Source organism: Notamacropus eugenii, chromosome 6 (genome assembly GCF_028372415.1).
Source record: "Notamacropus eugenii isolate mMacEug1 chromosome 6, mMacEug1.pri_v2, whole genome shotgun sequence".
In the NCBI taxonomy this organism is placed as follows: Eukaryota; Metazoa; Chordata; class Mammalia; order Diprotodontia; family Macropodidae; genus Notamacropus; species Notamacropus eugenii.
Window position 1 is genome coordinate 378728630 of NC_092877.1, and position 24125 is coordinate 378752754.

General features: G+C 51.8%; 1 protein-coding gene across 3 annotated transcripts; it reads left to right on the plus strand.

Annotated features, from left to right (window-relative positions):
• The first annotated feature begins 8349 nt into the window (after window positions 1–8349).
• On the plus strand, window positions 8350–20442 carry ING5 (inhibitor of growth family member 5). 3 transcript variants are annotated; one of them, XM_072618779.1, is made up of 8 exons: window positions 8350–8498; window positions 11608–11679; window positions 12843–13009; window positions 14080–14191; window positions 14283–14376; window positions 17727–17862; window positions 17966–18027; window positions 18576–20442. In XM_072618779.1, the coding sequence occupies exons 1-8, from the start codon at window positions 8462–8464 to the stop codon at window positions 18616–18618; spliced, it is 723 nt and encodes a 240-aa protein (XP_072474880.1). In that variant the 5' UTR covers window positions 8350–8461; the 3' UTR covers window positions 18619–20442. The 3 variants fall into 3 exon arrangements, with proteins under 3 accessions (XP_072474880.1, XP_072474882.1, XP_072474881.1); XM_072618781.1 differs by lacking the exon at window positions 8350–8498 and adding an exon at window positions 12059–12199 and having other exon boundaries at window positions 11616–11679; window positions 18576–18814; XM_072618780.1 differs by lacking the exons at window positions 8350–8498; window positions 11608–11679 and adding an exon at window positions 12116–12266 and having other exon boundaries at window positions 18576–18814.
• Window positions 20443–24125: the final 3683 nt, after the last annotated feature.

Sequence of the window (24125 nt, forward strand, 5' to 3'; positions counted from 1 at the left end):
GGGTAGGGAACTGTCTTTTTATACACACACACACACACACACACACACACACACACACAGATATACTTATTACATGCTTATTGACTATCCTATGAATGAGCAAATTCAAAGAGCAGTGATAAATAGTTTGATGTTGGTTTGGAAAGCAAGTCTCTGACTCAGTAGCCCAGGGATTTCTGCTTGAATCTTGGAGTTCCGAGCTGTTTAACGCTTTTGTCAATGTCTTCAATGAAAATATAGATGACTTGCTTAATGAATTTGTAGAGAAACAAAGCACAAGGGAGAGACAGACAGACACATACACACAAGTGTTAACTCTATCTGGGTGACAGAATCAGAATACAAAAAAAAGATCTCAGCAGACTAAAGCACTGGGCAAAATGAATCAAATGAAGTTTCATAAGGATAAACATCAAGTCCTCAGTTACAAAACTGGGCAAGAGTTGGATAAAAAGTCAATTGTATATTATTGATTAGGTCCCCAGAACCTTGTTAGGAATTGACCTGCAAGTCTCTGCAGGGAAAAAAATCTATGTAACATGGGTTTTACAGAGCATGCAGACATTCCCCACCTGTTCTGGCTGAGCATGTGGGACAGCCTTGGGGAGCTTTGGAGATGAACAGCCTGGCTGCTTCTGGACACTTGATGACCTGAGTCTCAAAGGTTATGGCTTGGGAGCCCCTGAGTGGTTCTTTGGTCCTTCCTCCACTCTAGGAATGGAGCTAGAAGCTAGAGGATCTTTGTCAGTGAGAAGAAGATAAACTTTGTGCGTGTTCTCTGGTGTTGACTCTTCTGTAGAGCAGGTAGCTTTCTGATTCCTCCATTCCCCATGAGGGGGCTAGGCAGATGAGCTGTGTCCCTACCTAAGGCTGCTCCAAACCTTAGTGGGTGGGCATCTGATACCCTCTTCTAGTGTCTGAAGTAGAAGAGTGTTGGGGGACAGCTCTGGACCGGGGTCCCCCGTGAGGACTGTGAGACGCCTGAGGGTCCGAACCTGCCCCCTTGTGGGATACTGGGATGGCCCTGGTAACAGGCTGGCTCCACCCACGGGGAGGCACTTGGGAGGAGCTCGCCCGCCCACGGGAGGTACGGGGGAGGAGACAGGGGATAATAAAAGGGGATGACCACGAGAGCTGGAGGAGAAGAAACGCAATAAAGCTTGCTGGCTGCAACTCCTTTCGGGTGCTCTGCCTGTTTATTCCCCTCCCCCAACAGGGAGAGGGAATTCCCCTCCCCCAACCAGGAGAGGGGCCGGAGACGTCCGAAGACGGGGATAGGTAAGTAGAAGGCGAAGGCCCGGGAGTCGCCCTGGGCAGAAGAGGATTCCATTTTCTTTCTGGCCTGAGAGGGTTGAGCCAGGAGCCCTACCTGGAAGTTGCAGAGAAGCAGATTTCAGCTTGATAACAGAAAAAAAAAAAACCAACCAAAAATGTCCTAACAGTGAGAACTATGGAAAGGTGGGAGGAATGGGCTAGTACCATAGTTCCTTTATTTGTTTTATGGTAGGGGGTAGTGTACAGAAGGAGTGTACATCTTTATTCAAAGTCCCTTAAATAATTTAGTGCCACCTAAGATATCGGTGCTAGTTCTCCTGGCTACCTCCAAACCGTGCTGCCGCTCTCTGATCACCATCCCCACCTCTCTGCCCCCTCCCACCAGAAACTCCATTTCTTGTCCTGGAACCGCTTTGTCCAGCCACGTTTTCTTCCACAATACGCGAATTGTTTCTTTCTAGCTGCTTGCAATATTTTCTCCTTGACCTGGGAACTCTGGAATTTGGCTACGATATTCCTAGGAGTTTCTCTTTTTGGATCTCTTTCAGGAGGTGATCTGTGGATTCTTTCAATACTTATTTTGCCCTTTGGTTCTAGAATATCAGGGCAGTTTTCCTTGATAATTTCATGAAAGATGATGTCTAGGCCCTTTTTTTGATCATGGCTTTCAGGTAGTCCCATAATTTTTAAATTTTCTCTCCTGGATCTATTTTCCAGGTCAGTTGTTCTTTCAATGAGATATTTCACATTATCTTCTATTTTTTCATTTTTTTGGTTTTGTTTTGTAATTTCTTGTTTTCTCATAAAGTCATTAGCTTCCATCTGCTACATTCTAATTTTGAAAGAACTATTTTCTTCAGTGAGCTTTTGAACCTCCTTTTCCATTTGGCTAATTGTGCTTTTTAAAGCATTCTGATCCTCATTGGCTTTTTGGACCTCTTTTCCCAATTGAGTTAGCCTATTTTTAAAGGTGTTATTTTCTTCAGCATTTTTTTGGTTCTTCTTTTTAGCAAGCTGTTGATTTGCTTTTCATGATTTTCTTGCATCTCTCTTGTTTCTTTTCCCAATTTTTCCTCTACCTCTCTTACTTGATTTTCAGAATCCTTTTTGAGCTCTTCCATGGCCTGAGCCCACTGCACATCCACTTTGGAGGTTTTGGATGCAGAGGCCCTTACCCCTAGGTCTTCCTCTGTTGGCATGCATTGCTCCTCCTCATCTGAAAGGATGGAAGAAAATACTTGCTCACCAAGAAAGTAACCTTCTATTGTCTTATTTTTTCCCCCCTTTTGGGGCATTTTCCCAGCCAGTTACTTAGCTTTGGAGTCCTTTGTCAAGAGGAGGGTATACCCTGGGGACCTGTAAGTTCTCAGTTCCTCCAAGGTGGCACACTGGTCTGGGAGCAACCAAAAATTTTTCTGCCCAGAATCTGCAAGTAGTAGAATTCCCTCTCCACAGTCACCTCCAGCGCTTCTCCTCCTCACCCCAGGGCCTAGTTCAGGGCTAAGATTCAGATCAACTGCTCAAATCCCCCAGGGGCTTTAGGAGGAGGGGGTCCAAAAATGAACACTGCTGCTGCAGTGGCTGCTGCCAGCAGACCATATCACATTCCCTTTTCATCCAGGTAAAAAAGCTTTTTCACTGACCTTGGAAGCTTTCTTTGGCATGTGTGGGTTGAGGGATCTGAGAACTGCTGCTGCTGCTGGGGATTCCACCCCCAAGGCCTGTTCTAGTCCTGTTTCTGTCGGTGCTGTGTGGCCAGGGCTGGGCTGGGCTCCATAGGCTGCTCTCCATTCCATGCCCTGTGTGATAGACCTTTCCTGTTGGCCTTCCAGGTTACCTTGGGCTGGAAATCTCTTTCACTCTGTCATTTTGTGGCTTCTGCTGCTCCAAAATTTGTTTACTTATGTAAAGTGCTTATATCCTCCCCCTGCCATACTTCACCTGGATGTGACTACTGCTCTTTTCCAGTGTGGTCTTTTATTCTGCTAAAGAAGGCATTTTAGCTTATGTCTGATGCACACCTATGGCTGACCCTGTCCTTCCTCTTTCCTTGTGTCCCTGTTTTGGCACGAGGGTGCCATATGCCTGAGGTCCACCTTCCCCAACCCAGGGCTGGGGCATAATCATGCTTCCTAACTACAGAAGCGTGCTAACTACACTTCCAAGGGCACAGTCAAGATGTACCTGGGCCTTCTCCTGGGCTAACACTAATGACACCTGGTGGCATGTTTCATTCTGTTTGTATCCCAGACACTTAGCATAGTGTTGGCCCATAGAAAATGCTTCATAAATGCTGTGCCATCTATCCATTTCTCTCTCTTTCTTTCTCTTTCTCTTTCCCTCTTTCTCTCTCTCTGTCTCTCCATTATTTATCATCTCTCCATCTGTCATCTATCCATCCAACCATCTATTTATCTAGTATTTGAGGCTGGTCTACTAAAGAAAAGAATAACTTTATTTGAAATCTCTTTGATAAGGGAATAAAGAATACTTAAGATAGAAAAAGTAAGAACAGTCTCAGCATCAGTCCCTCCCTCTTCCAGTTATTTCCAAATGATAGCTCAGATCTCCTTCTAGGGTCTTTGTGGCCAGACTCTTAGAGTAGGGCATTAGAATGCTTGTAATGAAAAAAGGAGGCTAGGTTTGTACTACATTCCATCTGTCTTTCTGAGCCTTCAAGAATGAAATTAAGGATGGAATTGAGCTAAACAGCTGAATTGGGCCACTACACTAAACCTGGGGAGGATGATAGCAATAGTAGTAATCATTGCCATTTTTATGGCATTGTAAGGAGATCAAAGTGCTTTAATGATGTCTGATCTCAGTCAACAAGCATTTATTAGATACCTACTATATGTCAGCCACTGTGCTAAGTGCTTCACAGACACTGTCTTATTTGATTATCTCAATGACCCTGTGAAGTAGGTGCCATCCACACTTTACAGTTGAGTAAACTGAGGCAGATGTTAAGTGACTTGCATAAGATCACACAGAGTTGGAGGCTGGATTTGAACTTGGTTCTTCATGATTTCAGGATCAGTGCTCTATTCACTGTGCTATCTAGCTGCCTGGGTCTATTATACCCTCATTAAAAAAACAAACCAAACCAACTCTCCTCTGATGAGTCTTCAGGTAGCTCTCATGCAGAGCTGAATTTTTCCAGTTATCCACTGAGTGGCACCATCAAGTCTAGTCTCCAGGAAATGAGAAAGGGCTTCATGAGCCCTGACACCCTAGAGAGTGGTGGTGAGTTCTCTTCAATCCTCAGGGCAGCCTTCTGAGCTCAGAAGCCCTTCGGGGAGGATCGGAGAGGAGCAGCCAGCCACTTTCCTCAAGTCACATGGCTCCCATGTGGCAGAGGGGATCTGACCCTTTCTGCTAAGTCAGCTCAAAGACCCAGGTGATGTGAGCTCCTTTGGGGCAAAGAGTCACTGTTGTTTCCTCAGCACTTAGAACATTTCCTGACACACAGTAGGAGCTTTGTGAATGCTTGTTGATTCACTAAGCAACAAGTTAGGTGAGGACAGTGTGCATGATCTGCACTGGGAGTGGTCTCTGCCAGCAGGAATTAGAATCCATTAAACCAATGTTGTGGGGAGGATGCCATCTTTGGATTTGGATGATTTGGGTTCAAACTTTGGCTCTGTCCCTTCTACCTGTGCAAGCTTGGGCAAGTCTTTCAGCCTCAGCTTCCTCATCTGTAAAATGAGAGAGTTGTCCAAGACAGTTGCTAACCTTTCAGCTTTTAGTCTGTGATCCCCAGGACAATCCTTCAGGACTCCTGGGAGTAAACTGGTCAGCTACTGCAGGGGAGTAAGGCCCCTGGGCTAGCACTTACTGTGGTAAGTACTGGGGAAACAAATAAGAAAAAGACAGTTCCTGCCATCAAGGGGCTTCCAGGCTCATGGAGGAAACATCACACAAGAGGAAGCTCTGCTTCGTGGAAAGGAAACCAAGGGAAGCCCTGAGGGAAAAGGAAGCGGCCTGCAGCTCTGAGCCCTCTGCAGAAGCCAGCTTGGGAAGATCCACCCTCCACCTGCCAATCAGAGGGAACTTGGGGCCCTCCAGGCTGCCCTTTCCATCACCCTTGCTCTGGGGCAGCAGATGGAGCACTGGTCCTGGAGTCAGCCTCAGACTGACTACTTGTGTGACCCTGGGCAAGTCACTTCACTTCTATTTGCTTCAATTACTCCTCTGTAAAATGGGGGCACACTGTAGAAGGACATGGCCAACCCCCACAGTACCCTTGCCAAAAAAGTGCATGGGGTCACACAGTTGGACACAACTGGACCACACCACCCCTTGTGTGTATAGGTAATGAAGCCCTGTCTATAATGAACCTAGGGTGCCTAAGTCTCAGTGCATGAGAAGGCAGAAACATTCCCTTCCAAGCTGACATTTGCGGTAGCAGCCCCATCCTCCAGACTGAAATGTGTGAAACCCCAGAGGGTGAGGGAGCGGGGGACCTTCCCCTCTCTCTGTTGAGAAAAGACACAGCTACATGCTAGGAGCTGCCACCTTGGCATACAAGCAGACCTAAGGAAAGCTGCTGAATGATGTTAGAAATGCTTCTGTTGAGATCGACTTTTCTGATGTCCCTTTCCGAATGCTTCCACAGATACCACTATTGTCTTCCTGCTGCTTTGCTTGACTTCTTAGCCAGCTCTGCTCTGTCTCCCACAGAGACAGTGACTGTTATGGGCAGGGGAGGGAGCTGTTCTAGGGTCCCTTCATTCAGGGAAAGCCTGGATAAAAGGGTATCACAGACTTACACCAAAGGCCTTTGGTAAAGGTGGGAGTCATTCTGATCTGATGCCAGAAAAAGGATGGAGGGTACAAGTAGAGGGCCTTGGCCAATTCTTGATCAGAGATTAAAGCAGAGAGGAGAGCAGAGGTTGCCAGGGAGCAGATCTGAGGTGTGGAGTATGGGAGGGGAGGGTCTTCACAATGGGTGACGTTTTCTCAGTAAAGTAGGAGCTGAGGTCTGTTGAGAGGGGCTTGGGAAGGTTGGCAGAGGAGGAATGAGGAGAGAGGAAGGTTCAAGTAGCCACTGTGGAGAGAATGACAGATAATCCGGGAAGAGCTAAAGGGTCCCAGGGTGGCAGCAAAGGCCTAGTGGATATCTGATAATGAATTTTTTGGTAATCCAGCTGCCACGGCTGCCTGACCCTCTCTAGCGGCATTCAGCAGTGCCTGAGGAAGCTCAGTGGCCATAATTGAGGAGACCTGGACCATTGAGGTTGGATTTATCAACCTTTGGGTCGTGTCTATGAAGGGAGGCCATGGCAGGGGTGAGGGATTGGGAGAACCGAGAAAAAAGGGGCTGGGAGAGGTAGTAGCTGCAGACAGGAACTGACTTCTGAATCCTGATCCTGACACCCCCAACCCAACCAACGGCCACCAATGGCCAGATAAGCCTGTGAGCCCCAGGCATGGCAGGACCATCCAAACCCACCAATTCTGCTCACAGGTATCTGACTCTACAGGAGCTGCACCCCTGAGCCCCTGCAGCTACTGAAGACCCGCATCCTCAGCAGCGCCAGCCTGTCTGAAACCAGAAAGAGGTACAGCTTTATCAGTGGCAATGGCACCAACAAGGCCCAGTGGAGGGCCATGGGACCTTTCCATCCGACCTGACGCTGAAACCCCCTACCAGCGTCTGTGCTCGCCCAGGAGAGCGCGGGCTGGGAGGCTTTTCTCTCTCCGTGCCCAGGGCTTTGCCCCTTCTGCTTCCTTCAGAAAGGTTCATTCGTTCATGTGCGAAGTGGGTGAAGCAGGACATGAGCATCTCGGTGTATCAGGGAGAGGAGGGAAGGCGGTAACGGCCACTTATGTCAGGTTCTTCGGCTTGTGCAGCATCTGACCCTCACGGTTACCGTGGGAAGCGGGCCTCAGTGCCCCCACTGCTGCAGAAGCGGGGAAGTGACTTGGGCAAGGTCACCCGGCTATTAAGCGTTTGAGGAGGGACCTCACCTCCAGGGCTCCATCCACCGGACCACACTGCCTCCCTTCGGGGCACCCCAAGAGAGGAGGGGCCAGGCCCCCAACTCCTGGGGAGGACCAGCGGATGAGCCGGCGGAGCTCTGGCCAGGGCCACGCATCAGTCAGGCAGCACCTGGGAAGCGTCTGCTGCGGGCCTGGCGGGCCGGGCCGGGCGTGGCGGACCCAAGGCCGAGGGAGCGAGCGGGCTAGGACCTCCAGAAACTTGCATTCTGGTGGGGGAAAAGGGGCATGTGTGCGTGTGCGCACGTGTGTGTATGTGTGAGTGTATGTGCACGTGTGTACGTGTGCATGTGTGCGCTGTGTGCACATGTACTGAGCGTGCGTGTGCGCACGTGTGTGTATGTGTGAGTGTATGTGCGTGTGTGTGCACGTATGTATGTACGTGTGCATGTGCGCGCCTGTGCGTGCTGTGTGCACATGTACTGAGCGTGCGTGTGTGCACGCGTGTGTATGTGTGAGTGTATGTGCGTGTGTGTGCACGTATGTATGTGTGCATGTGCGCGCGCCTGTGTGTGCTGGTGCACGTGTACTGAGCGTGCGTGTGCGCACGTGTGCATGTGCGTGCGGTGTGCGTGTGCACTGGCAGGACAAACCGCAAAGCCGCACACGTGCGGAGCCGTCACACCCACACGAGGCTCCCGCTCCGGAGCGGGAGGGGGCGCAGGGGGCTGGCCCGGGAGCCCCCCGGAGGCAAGACCGGAGCCGGACTGAGCCGGACTAAGCCGGACCCTCTCCTCTCCGCTCTCCCCGGGACAACCTCCCGGGGGCGCTGCGTGGAGCCCCTCCTGTGCGCGGGGCGGGGTCGGCCCGGGCTCTCCGGGTTTCCCCTCCTCCCCGCGGCCCGGGCACGTGCAGCCCACCGGGCTGGCGGGCTGGCTCCGGCCCGGCCCCCGCCCGGGGCAGGCGGGCAGGCGGGCAGGCTTCGCCGGCTCCGCTCCGCTCCTGCCCGGAGCCCGCGCGCCCCTCCCGGGCCATGCTCGCGCGCCGCCGGGCGCCGCCTGCCGAGGGGCGGGGCCCGCCCTGCGCTGAGCGCCCTGGCCAATCAGCGGGCGCCCCTCATGAATAGGGAATGAGGCAGCGGCGGCCCCACAGTGAGGCCGCCCCGCCCCCTCGCTCTCGCGCCCGCGCGCTCGCTCACTCCCACCCTCGCCCACACACGCGCCGCCGGGGCCGCAGGACGAAGATGGCGACCGCCATGTACTTGGAGCACTACCTGGACAGTGAGTCGGCTCGCCGCCGGGGCCGGGGCCGGGGTCGGGGCCGGGAGCGCCGTGCCTGGCGCCGCTGGGGCCTCGCGGGGCCTCGCGGCGGGGGCAGCGGCCGGGGTTCGGGAGGGCGGGGGTGCTCGCGAGGAAGGGTGGCCCGGAGCGGGAGGGGGTCCGGGGGGAGGGGCGGGGACGGGGGCGGCCGCGGGGGCGCGCGCGAGGGGAGGGGCGGCCGCGGGGGCGCGCGCACGGGAGGCGGGAGGGCGGGCTCGGCGGGAATTAAGAGGTGCGTCACCGTCCCGCGAGGGGAGGGAGGGCGAGCGAGCGAGGGGGGAGGGCGGGGCGAGGTGACGTAAGGCGGGGGCGGAGCCGCAGCCACCATGGCGACCTAGGCCACTCCGGCGGCGTCACTGCCCGCGGGACACGCCCCCTCGCTGCCTCCACCAGCTCGCCCCGCCCCCCGGCGGTTCCTGGCGCCCCCTGGCGAGCGAGGAGCGCACGTCGAGCCTAGAACGCTGGCGAGAGCGCGAGAAAGGTTGTTCCATGGATCTGGAGCTGGGGACCGGGAATGCTAGGTCCATGGATCTAGAACTAGGAGGCGAGCCCCTTTGATGAATCTGGAGCTGGGACAACGTTCTAGGTCGGTGGATCTAGAGCTGGAGCCGTGTGCTAGGTCCATGGATCCAGAGCCAGGGGACTGTTTTGGGCTCCCGGAGAGACCTAGAATGCAGGGAGCTCGGAGGGAGCTGGGGCGCCATCCCGGGCTCCCGATTCTCAGCTTGGATTCCCAGGCGGGAGCTCGCGTTGTGGAGAGGCCGGACGGCGTCCGAGCGCGTGGGGACAGCCTGGCGCCTCCGCCGCCCTGGTTCCAGGCCCATTCTGGGGGGGTCTAGACCAGCCTTCCTCCCCCCTCAGTCTGGAGCTTCCTGGCTCCTTGGGGACGCACCCGAGGAGCCCCCACTGCCCCCACACCCTCCTGTGGCCTCGCCAGGAACTCCCAGGCCGCACCCTCGTGCCCCCTTGGGTGCCCCCGGGCCGCGCCCCCGTGCCCCCTTGGGTGCCCCCGGGCCGCGCCCCCGTGCCCCCTTGGGTGCCCCCGGGCCGCGCCCCCGTGCCCCCTGGGTGCCCCCGTGCCGCGCCCCCGTGCCCCCTTGGGTGCCCCCGGGCCGCGCCCCCCGTGCCCCCTTGGGTGCCCCCGGGCCGCGCCCCCATGCCCCCTTGGGTGCCCGGTAGATGGCTGCCTCCGGGGCTTGTGTGCTTGCCGACTCACAGGCTGGGTGATGTCTCCTCCTCACATGGTCATCTGACCGTGGGGGTGTCTGTGCTGGCATAACTAGAAAGCAGCAGGACCAGGGGAGAGCCCAGGAGTTGGAGTTGGACCACCTTGGCCAGTCACTCCTCCTCCCTAAAAGGAGGAGCTAGGCTAGATGCCCTCTGATACGCCCCAGTGCCATTGCTTCTAAACTTGTTAACAGTATACCATTTCCTCAGTCAGCTAATTTCAAGTCATTTTTAACTTGGAAGAAATCATGTAAAACCCTTAGCACAGTGCTTGAGGCACAGTAGCATGCTTAATAAATGCTTATTTCCACCCCACTCTCACCCCTACCTTCCCTCTCACATGAAGTGAACAGCCCTTGGGCAGGTGCTTACTGTGTTATAAAGGGGAAGACCAAGGGGTTTCTTTGCCTTTGTACCCTCTGCTCTCAGCCTTGAGCTCCTCCTTCTTGTCTGAAGCAGGACCTGTTGGGGGTGGAGCCCAGCCACTGCTGCCAGTCTCTTGGGAATGGCACTGCAGGAGCACCTGGCTCGAAAGGGCTGTGGAGAGAAGGACAGAGGAGCGGGCCGCCTTAAGAAAGCTTCCGTTCTGTCACTCCCCCTCCTCTATAGGAGGAGGGATGGGATTGTATAGTCCCAATCATCTATAAGATGAGGGATCCTAAGGCCTTTTCCAGTCCTGAAGTGGCTGTGATTGCCTGGCACAGAGAGAGGATCCGATTCCAGTTCAGTCAGTTTGCCTCAGGAGGGTCTGGCACATGGAAGAAACAGGACCACCTGCAGTTTGCTTACAACCGGCTTGTTTGGGGAAATGATGCATTATTGGAAAAGAGAGTGTATGTGTAGAGCTCTCGGTCCCTCCTTCATGGTTATGGCACCTGTGGCTTTGTCCATGTTGTGGGTATTTCCTTCACCAAAGCACTGCACCTCCTCTCTCACTTAGTCCTCAGGAGTTCCTGGGGTTCCCCTGTAGCCAGCCTGATGATGAGCCTCTGGACTGAACTAAGTCTTTGGACATCACTCAGAGAGCTCCCAGTTTGACCCCAGGTGATGGATGCCTCACGAGCAGCAGTGAGTGCAGATTAGTACTCTCAGAAAGGAACTGGGCTTCATTGATGGGGAAGGGGAGGGATGGCACCAGAGGAGCGGCCTGAGCTTTCTCTGCTTTCTAGACGACAGAACTCTCTGGGTCTCTTTGGTTCCCCCTTTCATTCCCTTCACTCTCATGTCCTCCGTTTTTCCATGTCTATAAACCATTGACATCTGGAGTGCCTTTGTGATGAGGATCCCCAGCACACACGTGCTTGTTCATTGGAGAACTTGGGGGGAATGTTCCTTGTCCCCTAGAGTATTCATGATGGCAAATGGAATGGATCAGGAGCGGTATTCTAGTACTGCCTTTGCTCCCTTCCACAGGCATTTCAGATGTAGTTCTTTTTGGCATGATGAGACTCCCCTTGAGTAATTCAGTTCTTTTAATGTTTCCAGTTTGCCTCTAGCTCTCTCGTCAGGTGCTTTCTTGTCCTCATCTCATTGATCTCTCATTCCTATTCTCTGTCCCTTTTCCCTCTTTTTTACATTCTGAGCATGTGTCTTTCTCTCTATCTTTCCTTGGGCTGCATCCATGTTTGCAAAGCTAAAATCCTGTTATCTGTGAAAGGAGAGATTTCAGTCCATTGAAAACATAAAGTTGATACCCATCCCTTAGAAGCAAGAAAACATTCTGGTCTCTGTGCCGGGCATCTTCCTCCCCCCAATAAAGACAGACCTATTTGTTTTCTTAGATTGCAGATTTTGTGCTGTGCTTTTGAGAAACATTTGTGCCCTTAATACCTTTGTGTTTCAGGTATTGAAAATCTTCCATGTGAACTCCAAAGGAATTTCCAGCTGATGCGTGAACTGGATCAAAGAACAGAAGGTGTGTTCAGGTACTCCAGTAAGCAGCCAGGATACCATGGGACCCTCAGCTGCATGGTACTAAGCTCTCCACAGGGGAGAGGGCCCAGAGGTAGTGGTAGCTCAAGAGGGGGCAGGGAAGAGGAAATCTGGGCCAACACAAAGTTCAGTGACAAAGGCTGGCAGTGAGGGGTCCTCCCCCCTCTTCTTCAGTCACCGCAGCTATTGTTGGATTTATCCAGCATAAGGGAGATGTGTTAAGGAAGCTTAATTCTTACAAAATTCTCTTAACTTTTACAAGTTGATTTTAACAATTACAAGAACTGAGAAATTTTTGTTTTTTGCTTTAATTTAATTTCTTTTTAACCTACACCCAAATCTTTGTCATTTCATATTGTCAGAGTTTAGGTGACTGTGTAGCATGGAGTTGGCAGTTTAGCGATTAGTCCAGTGGTGGCTGTGAGAGTTTCCATGCATGGCCGAAGCTGAAAGCCCTTGTGTGCTGCCCAGAGAGACAGTGGGGGGAGATGGTGACTTTAAAGGTATCAGTCAATGGATCAGTCTCCAAACATTCATTAACCACCTCCCATGTGCCAGCCAGGCTCTCTGGTAGGTAGGCTGTGTAACACAAAACCAAATGAGATTGGTCTGATCTGAAGGGGCATACATTCTGTTGTGGGTGATAGGATGAATTCACATAGCTTTAAGGAAAGAGAGAGAGAGAGAGAGAGTGTGTGCATGCGTGCGTGCGTGCATGCGTGCATGTGTGCATACATGTGTGTGTGTGTTGGGGGCAGGGGGTTTCCTAAAATGACCAACATTTCTGAATTATTTTAGAATTACATTTGTGGGTATTTCTGCTCAACCCTTTACTGTACAACCAGAATCAGGAACAATGAAAGTGTAATGAAAAAACAGTGGGATGGAAATTTCAACTGAGAGGTGAACATGTGAAGAAGGTACCAAGCACTGAAAATATTTTGTGAATTTTTATCATCTTTGTGAAATAAAGGAGAAGTTGACAAGAGTATTATAACTTCAGGGCTGGCAGAGGTTGTTGAGGTTGGGGCCAGGCCCCAGTGTGCCTGGACTATGTCTCTGCCAGGAGCTGGGGCTCTCAGCTTGACTGAGGCACTGACCTGGTGCTGCACCCATGCTAACTGCTGCTTGCTGTTTCTTTGTCAGATAAGAAAGCAGAGATCGACATCCTGGCAGCCGAGTATATCTCCACGGTGAAGAATCTCTCCCCTGAGCAGCGTGTGGAGCACCTGCAGAAGATCCAGAATGCGTACAGCAAATGTAAGGAGTATAGCGATGACAAGGTGCAGCTGGCCATGCAGACCTACGAGATGGTGAGGCGGCATCGTGGGTGCCACGAGGGGGTGGGAGGCTGAGACAGCCGAGTGGGAAAGCACCTCATCCAGGAGTGCCAGCTCTTACTTTGGGGCTTCGATTTGACTGCCTTTCGCTCTTTAGCCTCTGGTTGTCCAGCTTCCCAAGCAAACTGACTTTTTCTGACATTTGGCTTTCACATGACAGTGTCCAACGTCATTTGAATTAGATGTGCCCTTCCACTCAGGTAGACTTTTCCCTTAGACTTTTCCAGTAAACTCCGATGCTTGCTTGAGAAGAGTGCATATGAACGATTCTTTCTTTTTTAAGCAATTTTTTCTAAGTGATTGTTACATTTAGTTTGCTGTAACTGCACTCATTCTCTTGTCTGCGCTGTGAAGCAGTGAACCCTCGGCATCAGTTTACAATGATTAGACATTTCTGGAAGCCATTCCCTTGGAGGACCAGCAAGTTGGCCTGTTTCTCCCGTGTAGCTTATTTGCTTAGGGGAGCCACAGAGGCAGGCATAGGGACCCTTCAGTAGGGACCCCGTAGGAGGACCAGCCCCTGTTTGTTTCATTGTGCTATTTTTTTGGTCCTGTTGTGCCTTCAGTTTCTAGTCTGCCCTCCATAGAGGCACTGGATGATTCTCATCTTGTCATCTTTTTAGGCTCTTGTCTTGCTTTAGGCCATATAGTGACTTCATTTTTGGCTTCATCTTTAGAATCCTCCACGAGCCTTGCCTACCTCTTGCATCTGCTCCCAGGAATCCCACTGCTTATTTACCCTTATGGTGACAGCCCTTTAAGAGAGGTCCCAGTAACGAAAAGGGGAGTCTTATGTGAACTTGATAGGGGTGTGTCTTACTGAAGGACAGTCATCTAAACTGTAAAGGCCTCTTGTCCTGGCCGGCAGAGGACTGGACCCTCTGGCCAAAAATGGTGACTGGGAGCAGGTCCTGGCTTGGTTGGAGGAGTTGTGGAGCCTGGATCAAGGCTCCTTGACATGTCTCCTCCTGGACCTTGGCGGTGTATGGGACCTGCCTGCGCTCACGCTCCACAGTGATGGTTGTGTGTGTGCTTTTGTGCAGGTGGACAAACACATTCGCCGCCTTGATGCAGATCTCGCACGCTTTGAGGCTGATCTGAAGGAGAAGATGGAAGGCAGTGACCTCGAGAGTTCAGGAGGAAGAGGCCTGAAAAGTATATTCTTGGACTCTGCTTCTCTGAGGGGTGGTCACACCTTCAGAAACCACAGACCACACTAACTACTTGTACTAATGTTGTCTTTCAGAAGGCCGGGGGCAGAAGGAAAAAAGAGGCTCGCGGGGCCGAGGGAGACGCACATCAGAGGAGGACACTCCAAAGAAGAAAAAGCTGAAAGGAGGGTAAGCTTGGGCCCTTGCTCCTGCGTCGTAGCATATTTGTCTTCAGTGGTGTGGCCTTGTGGGTCAGCACCTGAGGCTCTGCAGAAGCCCCATCCTGGGCAGGAGGGAGAACGGGGCAGGTATGTTAAGGGCTGCCTGAGTTGGCATGGAGGCGCTGAGGAGAGGTTCTCCCCTTTCCTTGTGTACAGCCTGGGTGAAGAGCATGGCTAACAGGTGACACTGGGCAGGCAGATTTGGAGCTGGTTGAGCGGCCAGACCCATGTGGTCTGATGGGTAGTGGTCAGTACAGAAGGAGGCTGAGTGCCAGGCCTAGAGGCCTGAGGGCTACCCGAGTCTTACCTTACCTATCGCAGGTCTTCAGCTGGCCAAACCGGATAAACGTATGAGAGAAGAGACTTTCCAGAGTCGAACGAGGGTTAGGCTTTATTCAGGGTCTTGGTTACATGTGCAGGGGGAACTCTTCCTTAGGAGAGAGGGAAATCTCCCAAGGAGGCAAAGATCTTACAGTAAGAGAATGAAAGCAGAAGTGGAAGTGGGGAAAGAGGGGAGAGGGGCCTTCTGTCCTGTAAGGGTCCCTCAGCGCTAAGAGTGCCTTCAGGCTTTCCTGACCCTACTTAAGCTCTCCTGCCGCATAGTTTGCACCTGAATACCGTGCCTGTTAGATAACAATAGGTGTACTCAGATCTGGGCCAATCTCGAGGGCGGGGATGCTCTCTCCCAGCACTTTTCTCACGGGAAGAGGCGGAAATGCACGAGATAGCTCGGTCTCACACCTCAATTCCCTGCTGTTCCCTGGGAGGCCTCATGAGAACTCTAAGGTTTAGAAGCTCTCACCTTTACCCGCCCGAGACTGTCCACATGGAACTGAGCTTACACCCCCAACAGCTGAGTCTGAGCTTGACACTGTCCTATGGAATATTTCTGCAGGAGACCCAGGTGCCCAGTGAGCCCATGACACAAGGCCAGGGGAAGGGGTAGAATTGTGGCAGCCCAGAATGAAGGGACCTTAGGCATGAAGGCTCTACAAGGAGACTGGAAAAGAGAGATTTGTTTGGGAAAGATCTGGGGATTTTGGGGGCCTGCAGGCTCTCTCGGGGACACAGTGTGATGATGATGACCCCAGCTCATGAAGGCACAGACTGCACTGAGATGCAGGGGATGGGTCTTCTCCTTTCTGCCTGGCCAGACCACATGGGGAGTGTCATGGTCAGTCGATGGCATTGACCTTGAGGAAGCATAGTCATTAGGTAGGAAGTGTCTTGCCAACGGTGGCCAGGCTGGTGAAGGGTCTCCAGAGAATGGACTTTGTGGATGCCATGATGGTGGTGTCCACATACCTGTACACATGTCTGGTAGAAGAGGCATTGGGCTTAGTCTGCTTAGCCCTGTGGGTAGGCATAGGCTTATTTGGGCATTTGGCCCCAGGTGGAAGGGGAGATTTTCAAGCATTGGCCTGTCTTTCAGGGCAGAAGTGGGGCTGCCTTAAGATCTGGGGATTCCTGCTTGTTAGCAAAGAGTGGAAGTGCTGCTTGTCAGGGTGCTGCTGAGGGCATCGCTCAGTGGATGCATAAGATGAGGTCCAGTTGGTGGCACAGAGTGGGTGCTTCACAAATGTTTGTTTTCTCTTCCTTCGCCTCTGGATCTCTGTGGTTCTGGTTGAAAGAGCCAGAAATATGTAACCAAGAGAGCAGAAGGCTGGGGGTGGCGGGTTGTGGGGAGAATTCTTTGCCAATAAGGATTGAACCAGAGCACCCTTGGGCCTCCTTCCAGCTTGGAAATGCCATGTGATTCTCTGTGCCTTCTTTCCCCAAGGACTTGAGGGGAAATCCTATAGAAAAGGGATTTAATTTGGCTGCAGCGGTAGCTGTTGGTTGAAGTTTGGGGGAAAAGCAGAATCTCCTTCAGTTACTGGGAGAAGTGTGTGATGACTGGAGCACTGGTGGCAGGTTTGGTCGCTTAGTCCCTTTGGCGATGGCACCGGTGAGAGGTCAAGACTGGTTCTAGAGTCCGGAGGAGGATTCTGGAGCCTGTCGTCTCTTATTTGGCATCCTCGCCAGGTAAGAGAGGACAGGATAGGGCTCACTTTCGGCCCAGTGGTGTTGGACTTCTGGTATCTGGGATGGCACTGAAAAAAGTATCAGGGACTCTGGGAAGTAGACGACCTCATCCCTAGCCCTGGGTCCGCTTCTCTCAGAATATGACTTGCCCTACCTAAAGATCTAATTTTTTTCAATCACTATTTTATATTGTAAGCTGTCAGGTGTCATGTATAGGTCTTTAAAAAAAATGAGGAAGCCATTCTGAGGTAGTTTCATTTTATTGTAGTGTTATCAGAAGTTAAAGTAACCTTTCTATCTGACTAAGAGCTTGGAAGATTGGCCCTTGGCCTGATTGCCCAGTCCTGCCTTCTGGGCTTGGTTCTCCCTTTCAGGTTTAAGAGAAGTGCGCTTCTCTTGTCCCCCTACCCCAAGCAAGCTCTTGGGGGAAGTGGATGGGTGATGAGGATTATTCAGTGGGTACAAGTCTGTCAGTCTGCTATTGGGAGGAGATCCACTTGTGGCCCTGCCACTGCCCAGGAAGCTGAGAGACTGGGCCCATCTCTGAAAGGCAGGGCCAGAGGGCAGAACAGCCTTTGACAGGCTGGGAGCAGCCTGGGTGAGCTGGAGATGAGTAGGGGACCCAGGTGCAATCATTGAGGGGGCAAAGAGGCAGGGCTGGCCGTGAAGGGCAGGGATGGGAGACCCCAGGCAGAGCAGTGGAGCATTGTGTGTTTCCCAGGTAAGTAAGTGGGCTCTTTTCCAGGAAGGGGGCCTTTATCAGGCTCTGCCTCCCAGGTAGCCTGCAGGGAGATAGATGTAGGTGTGCTGCCCTCCCCAGGCTGGTCTTTGGTTACCTTCCAGGGAATGTGTGACACTTCATTCTGAATCTGCTGAACTTAGAGTTCTTTTGGCCGCAGAGTTGGGCCTGTTTAAATGGTGCTCATTTAAAAAACCAGCCTTAGGAAGTGCAAAAGCTATGCTCTCGGGAAAGGTCATGTTGGATGGTGCCCATGGCCCTTCAAGGCTGCTTTGTAATTCTGTCATTGTCTCAGGATTTTATTAAAAGCAAGAGTAAATTTATTTTGAAACAGCATAATTACAAGTGATTCAAAGTACTTATAAAACACCCTCTAAAAATATTCATTCTCAGGAGTTATGGGTGAGGGGGTGTTTGGGCCAGTCTGGGAAGCTTGGGCCCAGGGAATAGTGGTGGGAGAAGAGCGGGAAGCGAGGGAAGGGCAGCTGGCCTCGTGGTCTCAAGGTGCTAGATGCTCTCTCTGGGCTCCTTCGGCCTTGCTCTGTGGTCTCTAGATCGGAGTTTGCTGAAACCATCCTCTCAGTACACCCCTCGGATGTCCTGGACATGCCTGTGGACCCCAATGAGCCGACTTACTGCCTGTGCCACCAGGTGTCCTACGGGGAGATGATTGGCTGTGACAATCCAGACGTGAGTATTGGGGCAAGGGACTGAGGCAGGACTGGGGGAGCCTGGTACAGCTTGGAGTGAGGGGGGGTGCTCATGGCTGGCCTCTCTCTTCTTCCCTTCACAGTGTCCCATCGAGTGGTTTCACTTTGCTTGTGTGGATCTCACCACGAAGCCCAAAGGAAAATGGTGAGTGATGGGGTAGGGTAGTGTGCTGGCCGGTGACCAGTCTGCCTAGGCACATGGGTGCGGCGTCCCTCTGGGTTTAGAATGTGCAGTTTGGGGTCCCGGTTGCCCCAGTGCAGTGGTAGTCAGAAGCCAGGCTCCTGGCTGGAAAGGCAGTGTGGCTGAAAGGTCAGGGTGCTGGGCTCGAGTCAGGAGAGTTGGACCTTCTGATTCCAGCACTGAGCTTATTATGTACCCCCCAAGTTGCCCTGCTGCCTAGCAGGTACTTACTGGCTCCTCATGCCTGGTTGGATCCTCAGGAGCTGTGCCAGTCTCAACTGGCCATCTTGAATGTCACTGGCAGGGAGGTGACAGTTTGGGCAGCTGCAGGGACTTCTTGGAGAGGACCAGGGCCCTGGTGCGGGTGGGAGTGAGACTGGAAAAGGCCGTGCCTTGGTCTCTGCTGCAGCATGACCATGCTGGTCTCCTCTCAAGCAGGCAGGACAGCCATGCATGCCCTCTTGAGGCCTCACCCCAACTCGGCTTGTGATGGTGGGCGTTTCTCTTCACAGGTTCTGTCCGCGCTGTGTTCAGGAAAAGAGGAAGAAGAAGTAAGAAAGAGTGAGAAGGCCCAGTTAATACCTTCCTCCCTTCATGTTGTAATAGCTTCTCTTTATTTTTAAACTACCTTATCGTTTTGGTCTGGTGTTGAGTTATCCAATGGCCAGTTGTAATTCTTGGTATTTCAAAACAAAAAGCAGAAAACCAGCTCTCTTCTATGGGGAGAGACTCTTGTAGGTAAATTTGCCACAGGGACTTTGTTTTCCTTCCTTTTTTTACGTGGATTTCCCAATAGCACTGAACCGGGCAGTAACACTTTTACTATTCAGATGGGGTGTTTGCTAATTAGGCCTCAGGAAGCATGGGACTGCCACAAGGTGTCTGTGGCAATGAGACAAATGCCCCCTTTGGTACCCTGGTGCGTGCCATCACTTGGGAATTGTAGACACAACCCTCTGTAGAGGTGGTGGAGCAGCACCAGCCACTGGATGGAGAAGACAGACAACCCTCACCAATGCATGTGTCCGTGGGGGCCCGGGGCAGCCCGGCCTTGTCTGGGGAGTCTCCTCAATGAGGCCTCAGCTCTGATTCTGAAGCCAGTGACTGTGTTTACTTGTGGTAAGGGCCTCTCTCCTGTGCCCACCTGCTATGGGTCTTAGGGCTCTTACCATTAGGAAGTGATTTGTGCTTTATTGTGCACTGCCCTGTTTGTTTGAATTTCCACTCCTTCCCTCTCACGAGGGCTGTACTCGCCCATTCTGGAGCAAAATGGGTTTTCATTAGCACGGAGTCTCTCAACCCTGCTGATGACCATTTCTCTGGAAGTTCCTCAAGTTTTTACTGTGAAGACAAGCTTAGTGTTTTAGCATGAAGATAGTAGGGTCTGATGTGTTTTATGAAGTGAAAGTCCAGTCTGCTAAGGCCTGGTTTTATATCTGATTTATGTTGCACACTATTAGAGCTGTGAGACAAGCTGTATCCAAGGGGCTAGATAATCTCAGATGCTGTGTGGATTCTTGGCATTCTGCTGCAGTTCAGAAAGGGAACTGCCAGCGGGGGGGAGACTTTTTACTGATCAGCGTTCACCACAAACCCATTGTAATGATCCTGGTAGTGAGACTTTCAGTGAGTAGTTTAGTGTCATGACCTTTGTTTGCTCCTTTTGAGCTGCCTAGGAAGACAGATAGGGTTGGAATCCTGATGACACTCTGAGCATCCCAGAAACCCTTCGCATGGAACTAAAGGAGTGAGACAGGAAATAGAAGAGGAGGGAAGAAAAAAATACTTTCATCTTAGAATCTGGCTGATGGAGATCTAAAACTCTGAGCAGAGGCTGCTCTTGCTGGCTGCTTGGGCAGACGCCATCAGCGCCTGCTCTTCATGTGTTTGCTGCCGTCAATTGTGATTTTCCAGTGTTTTCATGCTGAAACGGGCTGAGTGATGAGGGAAGCCAGGAGCTCTGCCGGCCTTCGTCACCAAGTTCCTTTATAGTGATTGAGGGTGGTGAGAACTTCAAACAGCAAAGAGATTGTTCACGATTGGCAGGGTGAATCTGATTCTGCTAAGAACTCTTCCATCCTCTGTTTCTGACAGAAAGACATACTAAGGGTTGTGTTGAAGTCACTGAATCATGATGTTTACACTCAGAATTTTCATTCAAGTTTGAGGTTTGAGGCTTGAGCACCTTTGATTCTTGGGAAAGCACAATCAGGCATCCCTCTCCTGCAGGGTCAGATGGCGAGTGGTTGGGGCAGACCTGACTTCCTGTCCTTCCCTTCTGACTTGGGGCGCTCTTCTGTGATTCATTGAATGCTTCATCTGCTCTATTTAGTTACTATTGAAAAGCAGGGAGAAAAGTAGTAGAAATTATGGGGAAAATATTTTTCTAGATTTTCTTCCCAGAATATGTGGTGAAATCTAAAAGTACAGTAAATTTGCAGTAAGAGAATTTCTGCTGATTCCTTAGTAGCCAGTTTAATAATGTACTTCTTTAGTCTTTGACCACACGGTAGACAATGTTTCACTCATCAGTGTAGGGTTTTGGGGACTTAGTAATGAGCATCTGGGGGCTTGTGATCTCATAAGAAGGTGACTTGGCTCCCATGGCTGGTGGAAGCATTTGGTGAGATGCCCTGTTCAAGGGAGGCTCTCTGCCTTGAGGATTCTGTTATGCATTTGAAATAACGTCACCAAGATGTTAGGCACACAACTTTGGAGCAGACAGAGAGTAGAAGAGAAAATGTCACCCAGTAGTCTCTGAAGCTAGAGTGAATGTGTCTGACCAGTCTGATGGGGTAGATGGACCTGATCCCAGGGGTGGGCCTGCACCTGCAGGATTCTCTCCATCCCTCCTAGTCCTCTAATGTTAGACCTAGCCTCATTTTAGGGGCCTTGGTTCCCAGGCCAGTTCTGCCTGTAGATTTGAACCTGACCATTGGTCTTGTCTTTAGACTGGGAAGAGCCTTGGTCTCCTACATGTGCTCCGCCTCAGGGCTACACTTGAAGGTTTGGCCTGAATTGTGAGTGATTGAGGACAGAGGTTGGGTCTTAGCTAACCTTTGGATCCCCCTCTGGCACAGTCCCTTGCACATGCTTAGAGCTAAGTAAGTGTTTGATTGAAATGAATGCATTTTGAATGTCCCAGACTCTTTAATCCCACAGTTTATGACACTGTATATGAGCCAGGTATAGTGTATTATCCATATTTTTTTGTGCTTATTTGCAAGTAAAAGCTATAGTCTATTCAGAAGAAAAGTCAGAACATTTCAGGAGTTGATTTTTCCTTCCTTGATGCTTAGATTATTAGAGTTAACACTTTTAGAACAATTCTTCTGTTGTCTTCTGGAAAAAACATGCTGCATTTTCAAAACCAAGTGTTTGTTTCATTGAGTCCCATAAACCTGTGTTTGTCTGTAATGAAGTTGCTGGCTGGAGCAAGTCCCTTAGAAACTGACCCCTTGGAGGCAGGAGGGAGCTGGGGGGCAGGGCTGTCCCCCAGCCAAAGCCCCAAGAGGCTTCTCTCCAGCAGTGACACGAGAGAAAAGGGACCATTCAGAGTCAGTCAGTCATAGGTTTAGACTTCGTTCTTTTTTTCTTTTCTTTCTCCAGTGACTTCTCAGAGCGTATCATGTCGTCCGCACTGGAGCAGGGCCAGTTTAATCTAATCTAATGATAAAGCTGGCCCACAGAAAGCCCCTGCTCCATAGAGGGGTTGGGGTGGGGAGTGAGCAGGGACTTGGGTTTTTCTTTTTCCTTTTGAACAAAATGAAGAATTTTGATTGTGGGCATTGGAAAGTTTCAAGGTTTCCTAGGTTTCTGGCGTTCCATTGTTTGCTGTTCATCACCTTTGTGACAGGAGATTGAAAAACTGGGGAAATGGAAGATTGTTCTAATTCACACAAGGTTACAAAGATGTTTTTCACATACATGTACATTTTGTGTCTTCAGCTTTACCACATTTCATCCAAAAAGATGATGATGCAGCTTTAACATGAATGTTACATTTTATTTTCAAAGGAAATATGTTCCCTTTGTAAATGGAAAAGAATATTGTAAATCTTTTTATTAAAAATAATGTAAAGTAAAGATGTATATCTGTATTTTTGGATCATGTTATAGATAATGGATATATTGTTTAATAAATAAAATATTTTTGGGAACAAAACCAAGTTTGACAGCACATCGTTTCAGGGACCTGGGGGCAAGTTTCACAGCTGTGTGCGAGGTAACCATTGCATGTTGGGGTGCTGCCTTCTCCCCAGGTGCTCAGGCTATCCAGAGCCCCCCCTTGACTTGTTCTTAGGGAGTCTTGGACAAGAGGCTTCATTTGAATTCAGGGCACAAGCCCCTGGGCCTGCTTGTTGGCTACCCCCATGGTGTCCATATGGAAACAGTGATCCTCTTAGTTAAGGTTTTTATGAAATGCCCACAGAAGCCATGGGCGTGATCAGACCAGGCGATTTTTGCTGTTTGAATTTGGGTTTGTAAATCAGCTGGGCCCAACATCACTGGAGGTATGGTAGACTTGGAGTTGGAAGGGAGATGCTGTCATCGAGTCCTCTGTTTTGCTGGTGAGGATTACTTACCCAAGGTCACACAGCCTCTTTGTCCAGTCAAAAAGCATCTGTGATGGTTGCACTTCTCTGTGGGCACTGGGCTTACTGCTGGGAACATAGGGAAGCCAGAAGCAACCCAAGTCGTCCTGGAGTTCCCATACTGGGGCGGGGAACTATGGGAGCAGGAAGGGCCCGGCAGTAGGCAGGACTTGCAGGACGTGCCATTTGAGCAGAGGGGCTGAGGTGAGGGAGAGGGCTCCAGGTGTGAGGCACTGTCAGGGGAAAGACGTGGAGGCTGGAAATGGAGCATTGGGAAGGGAAGCTAGGCCCGTGGAGGCTGGAAAGGTAGGAAAGGGATTTTCCGGTGGCAAAGGGCTTTTTCCACCGAACAGGATTTTACATTTGATCTTGGAGGTGGCCGGAGTTTGTCCAGTAGGGGAGTGACCAAGTCATACCTGAGCCTTGGCACCTGAGTGGAGGATGAAGCAAGGAGAGGTTAGTACCAGGCAGACCAACGCAGCTCAGCTCAAAGGGCCAGGCCAAAGGGGCCGCCTGCCTCCAGGCCCTCAACCCTGCCGGGCACCAAGCCTGCAGCGCCCCTCCTTCTGGATCCAGCTCGGCACGTGGGTACCCGGTGGGCTTCTGCACTCGGGGGCCGCTTCCCTGATAGAGGGTCAACATCGAGGGACGCCCTCCACCACCCAGAAAGTGCAGCCCCTGCGGGCCCCAAGCCCACTCTGCCCCTGGTCTGGGCTTTGGCAGCTCAGACCAGGCGGAGGGGTCAGGGCTAGAACTTGATGGAAGCTGAGGAGGTAGGACCTAGGGGACTGGAATAGGAGGCGCGCTGGGCCAAAGGAGAGCAAACACCGAGGGGTGCAGGGGTGGGATTTAATGGGGGAGGGAGGGGCCATCTAGGGGGCTGGTCTGAGGGGCATGGCTGGAACTGTGAAGGGAAGGGTGGGAGGCAAGGTTGGGTGGGCGACTTGGTGGTGGGAGGGGCTGAGGTGTTGAGGGGAGGGGCCTGAACCCAGGGAGCAGACCCCCTTATTTGCTACGTGCTATGGGGACGCGAAGGCTCTTCGAGTTCAGGCTGGCCGGGGATGGGGGAGGGCAGGTGTGCCTGGGGGCGTGGCCTAAAGGGAGATGCTGAGAGAGTAGAGGAAGACGGGGCTGGGGATGGGACTGGGTCTGGGTCTGGGGATGGGACTGGGTCTGGGTCTGGGGGTAGGTCTGGGGCTGGAGCTGGGTCTGGGTCTGGGTCTGGAGCTGGGGCTGGGGGTGGGGCTGGGGGTATGTCTGGGGGTGGGTCTGGGGCTGGAGCTGGGTCTGGGTCTGGGTCTGGGTCTGGGTCTGGGTCTGGGACTGGGGGTGCAGAGGATAACCAAGGGGCTGGGAGCCGGTTGCCCTCTAGTCAGTTACTCGGTCTACAAGCATTGCCTAAGTGTCTCCTGGGGCCAGAGCGACCCTGGGGAAGCTGTCTCTGCCCTCCTCAAGCTGACCATCTAA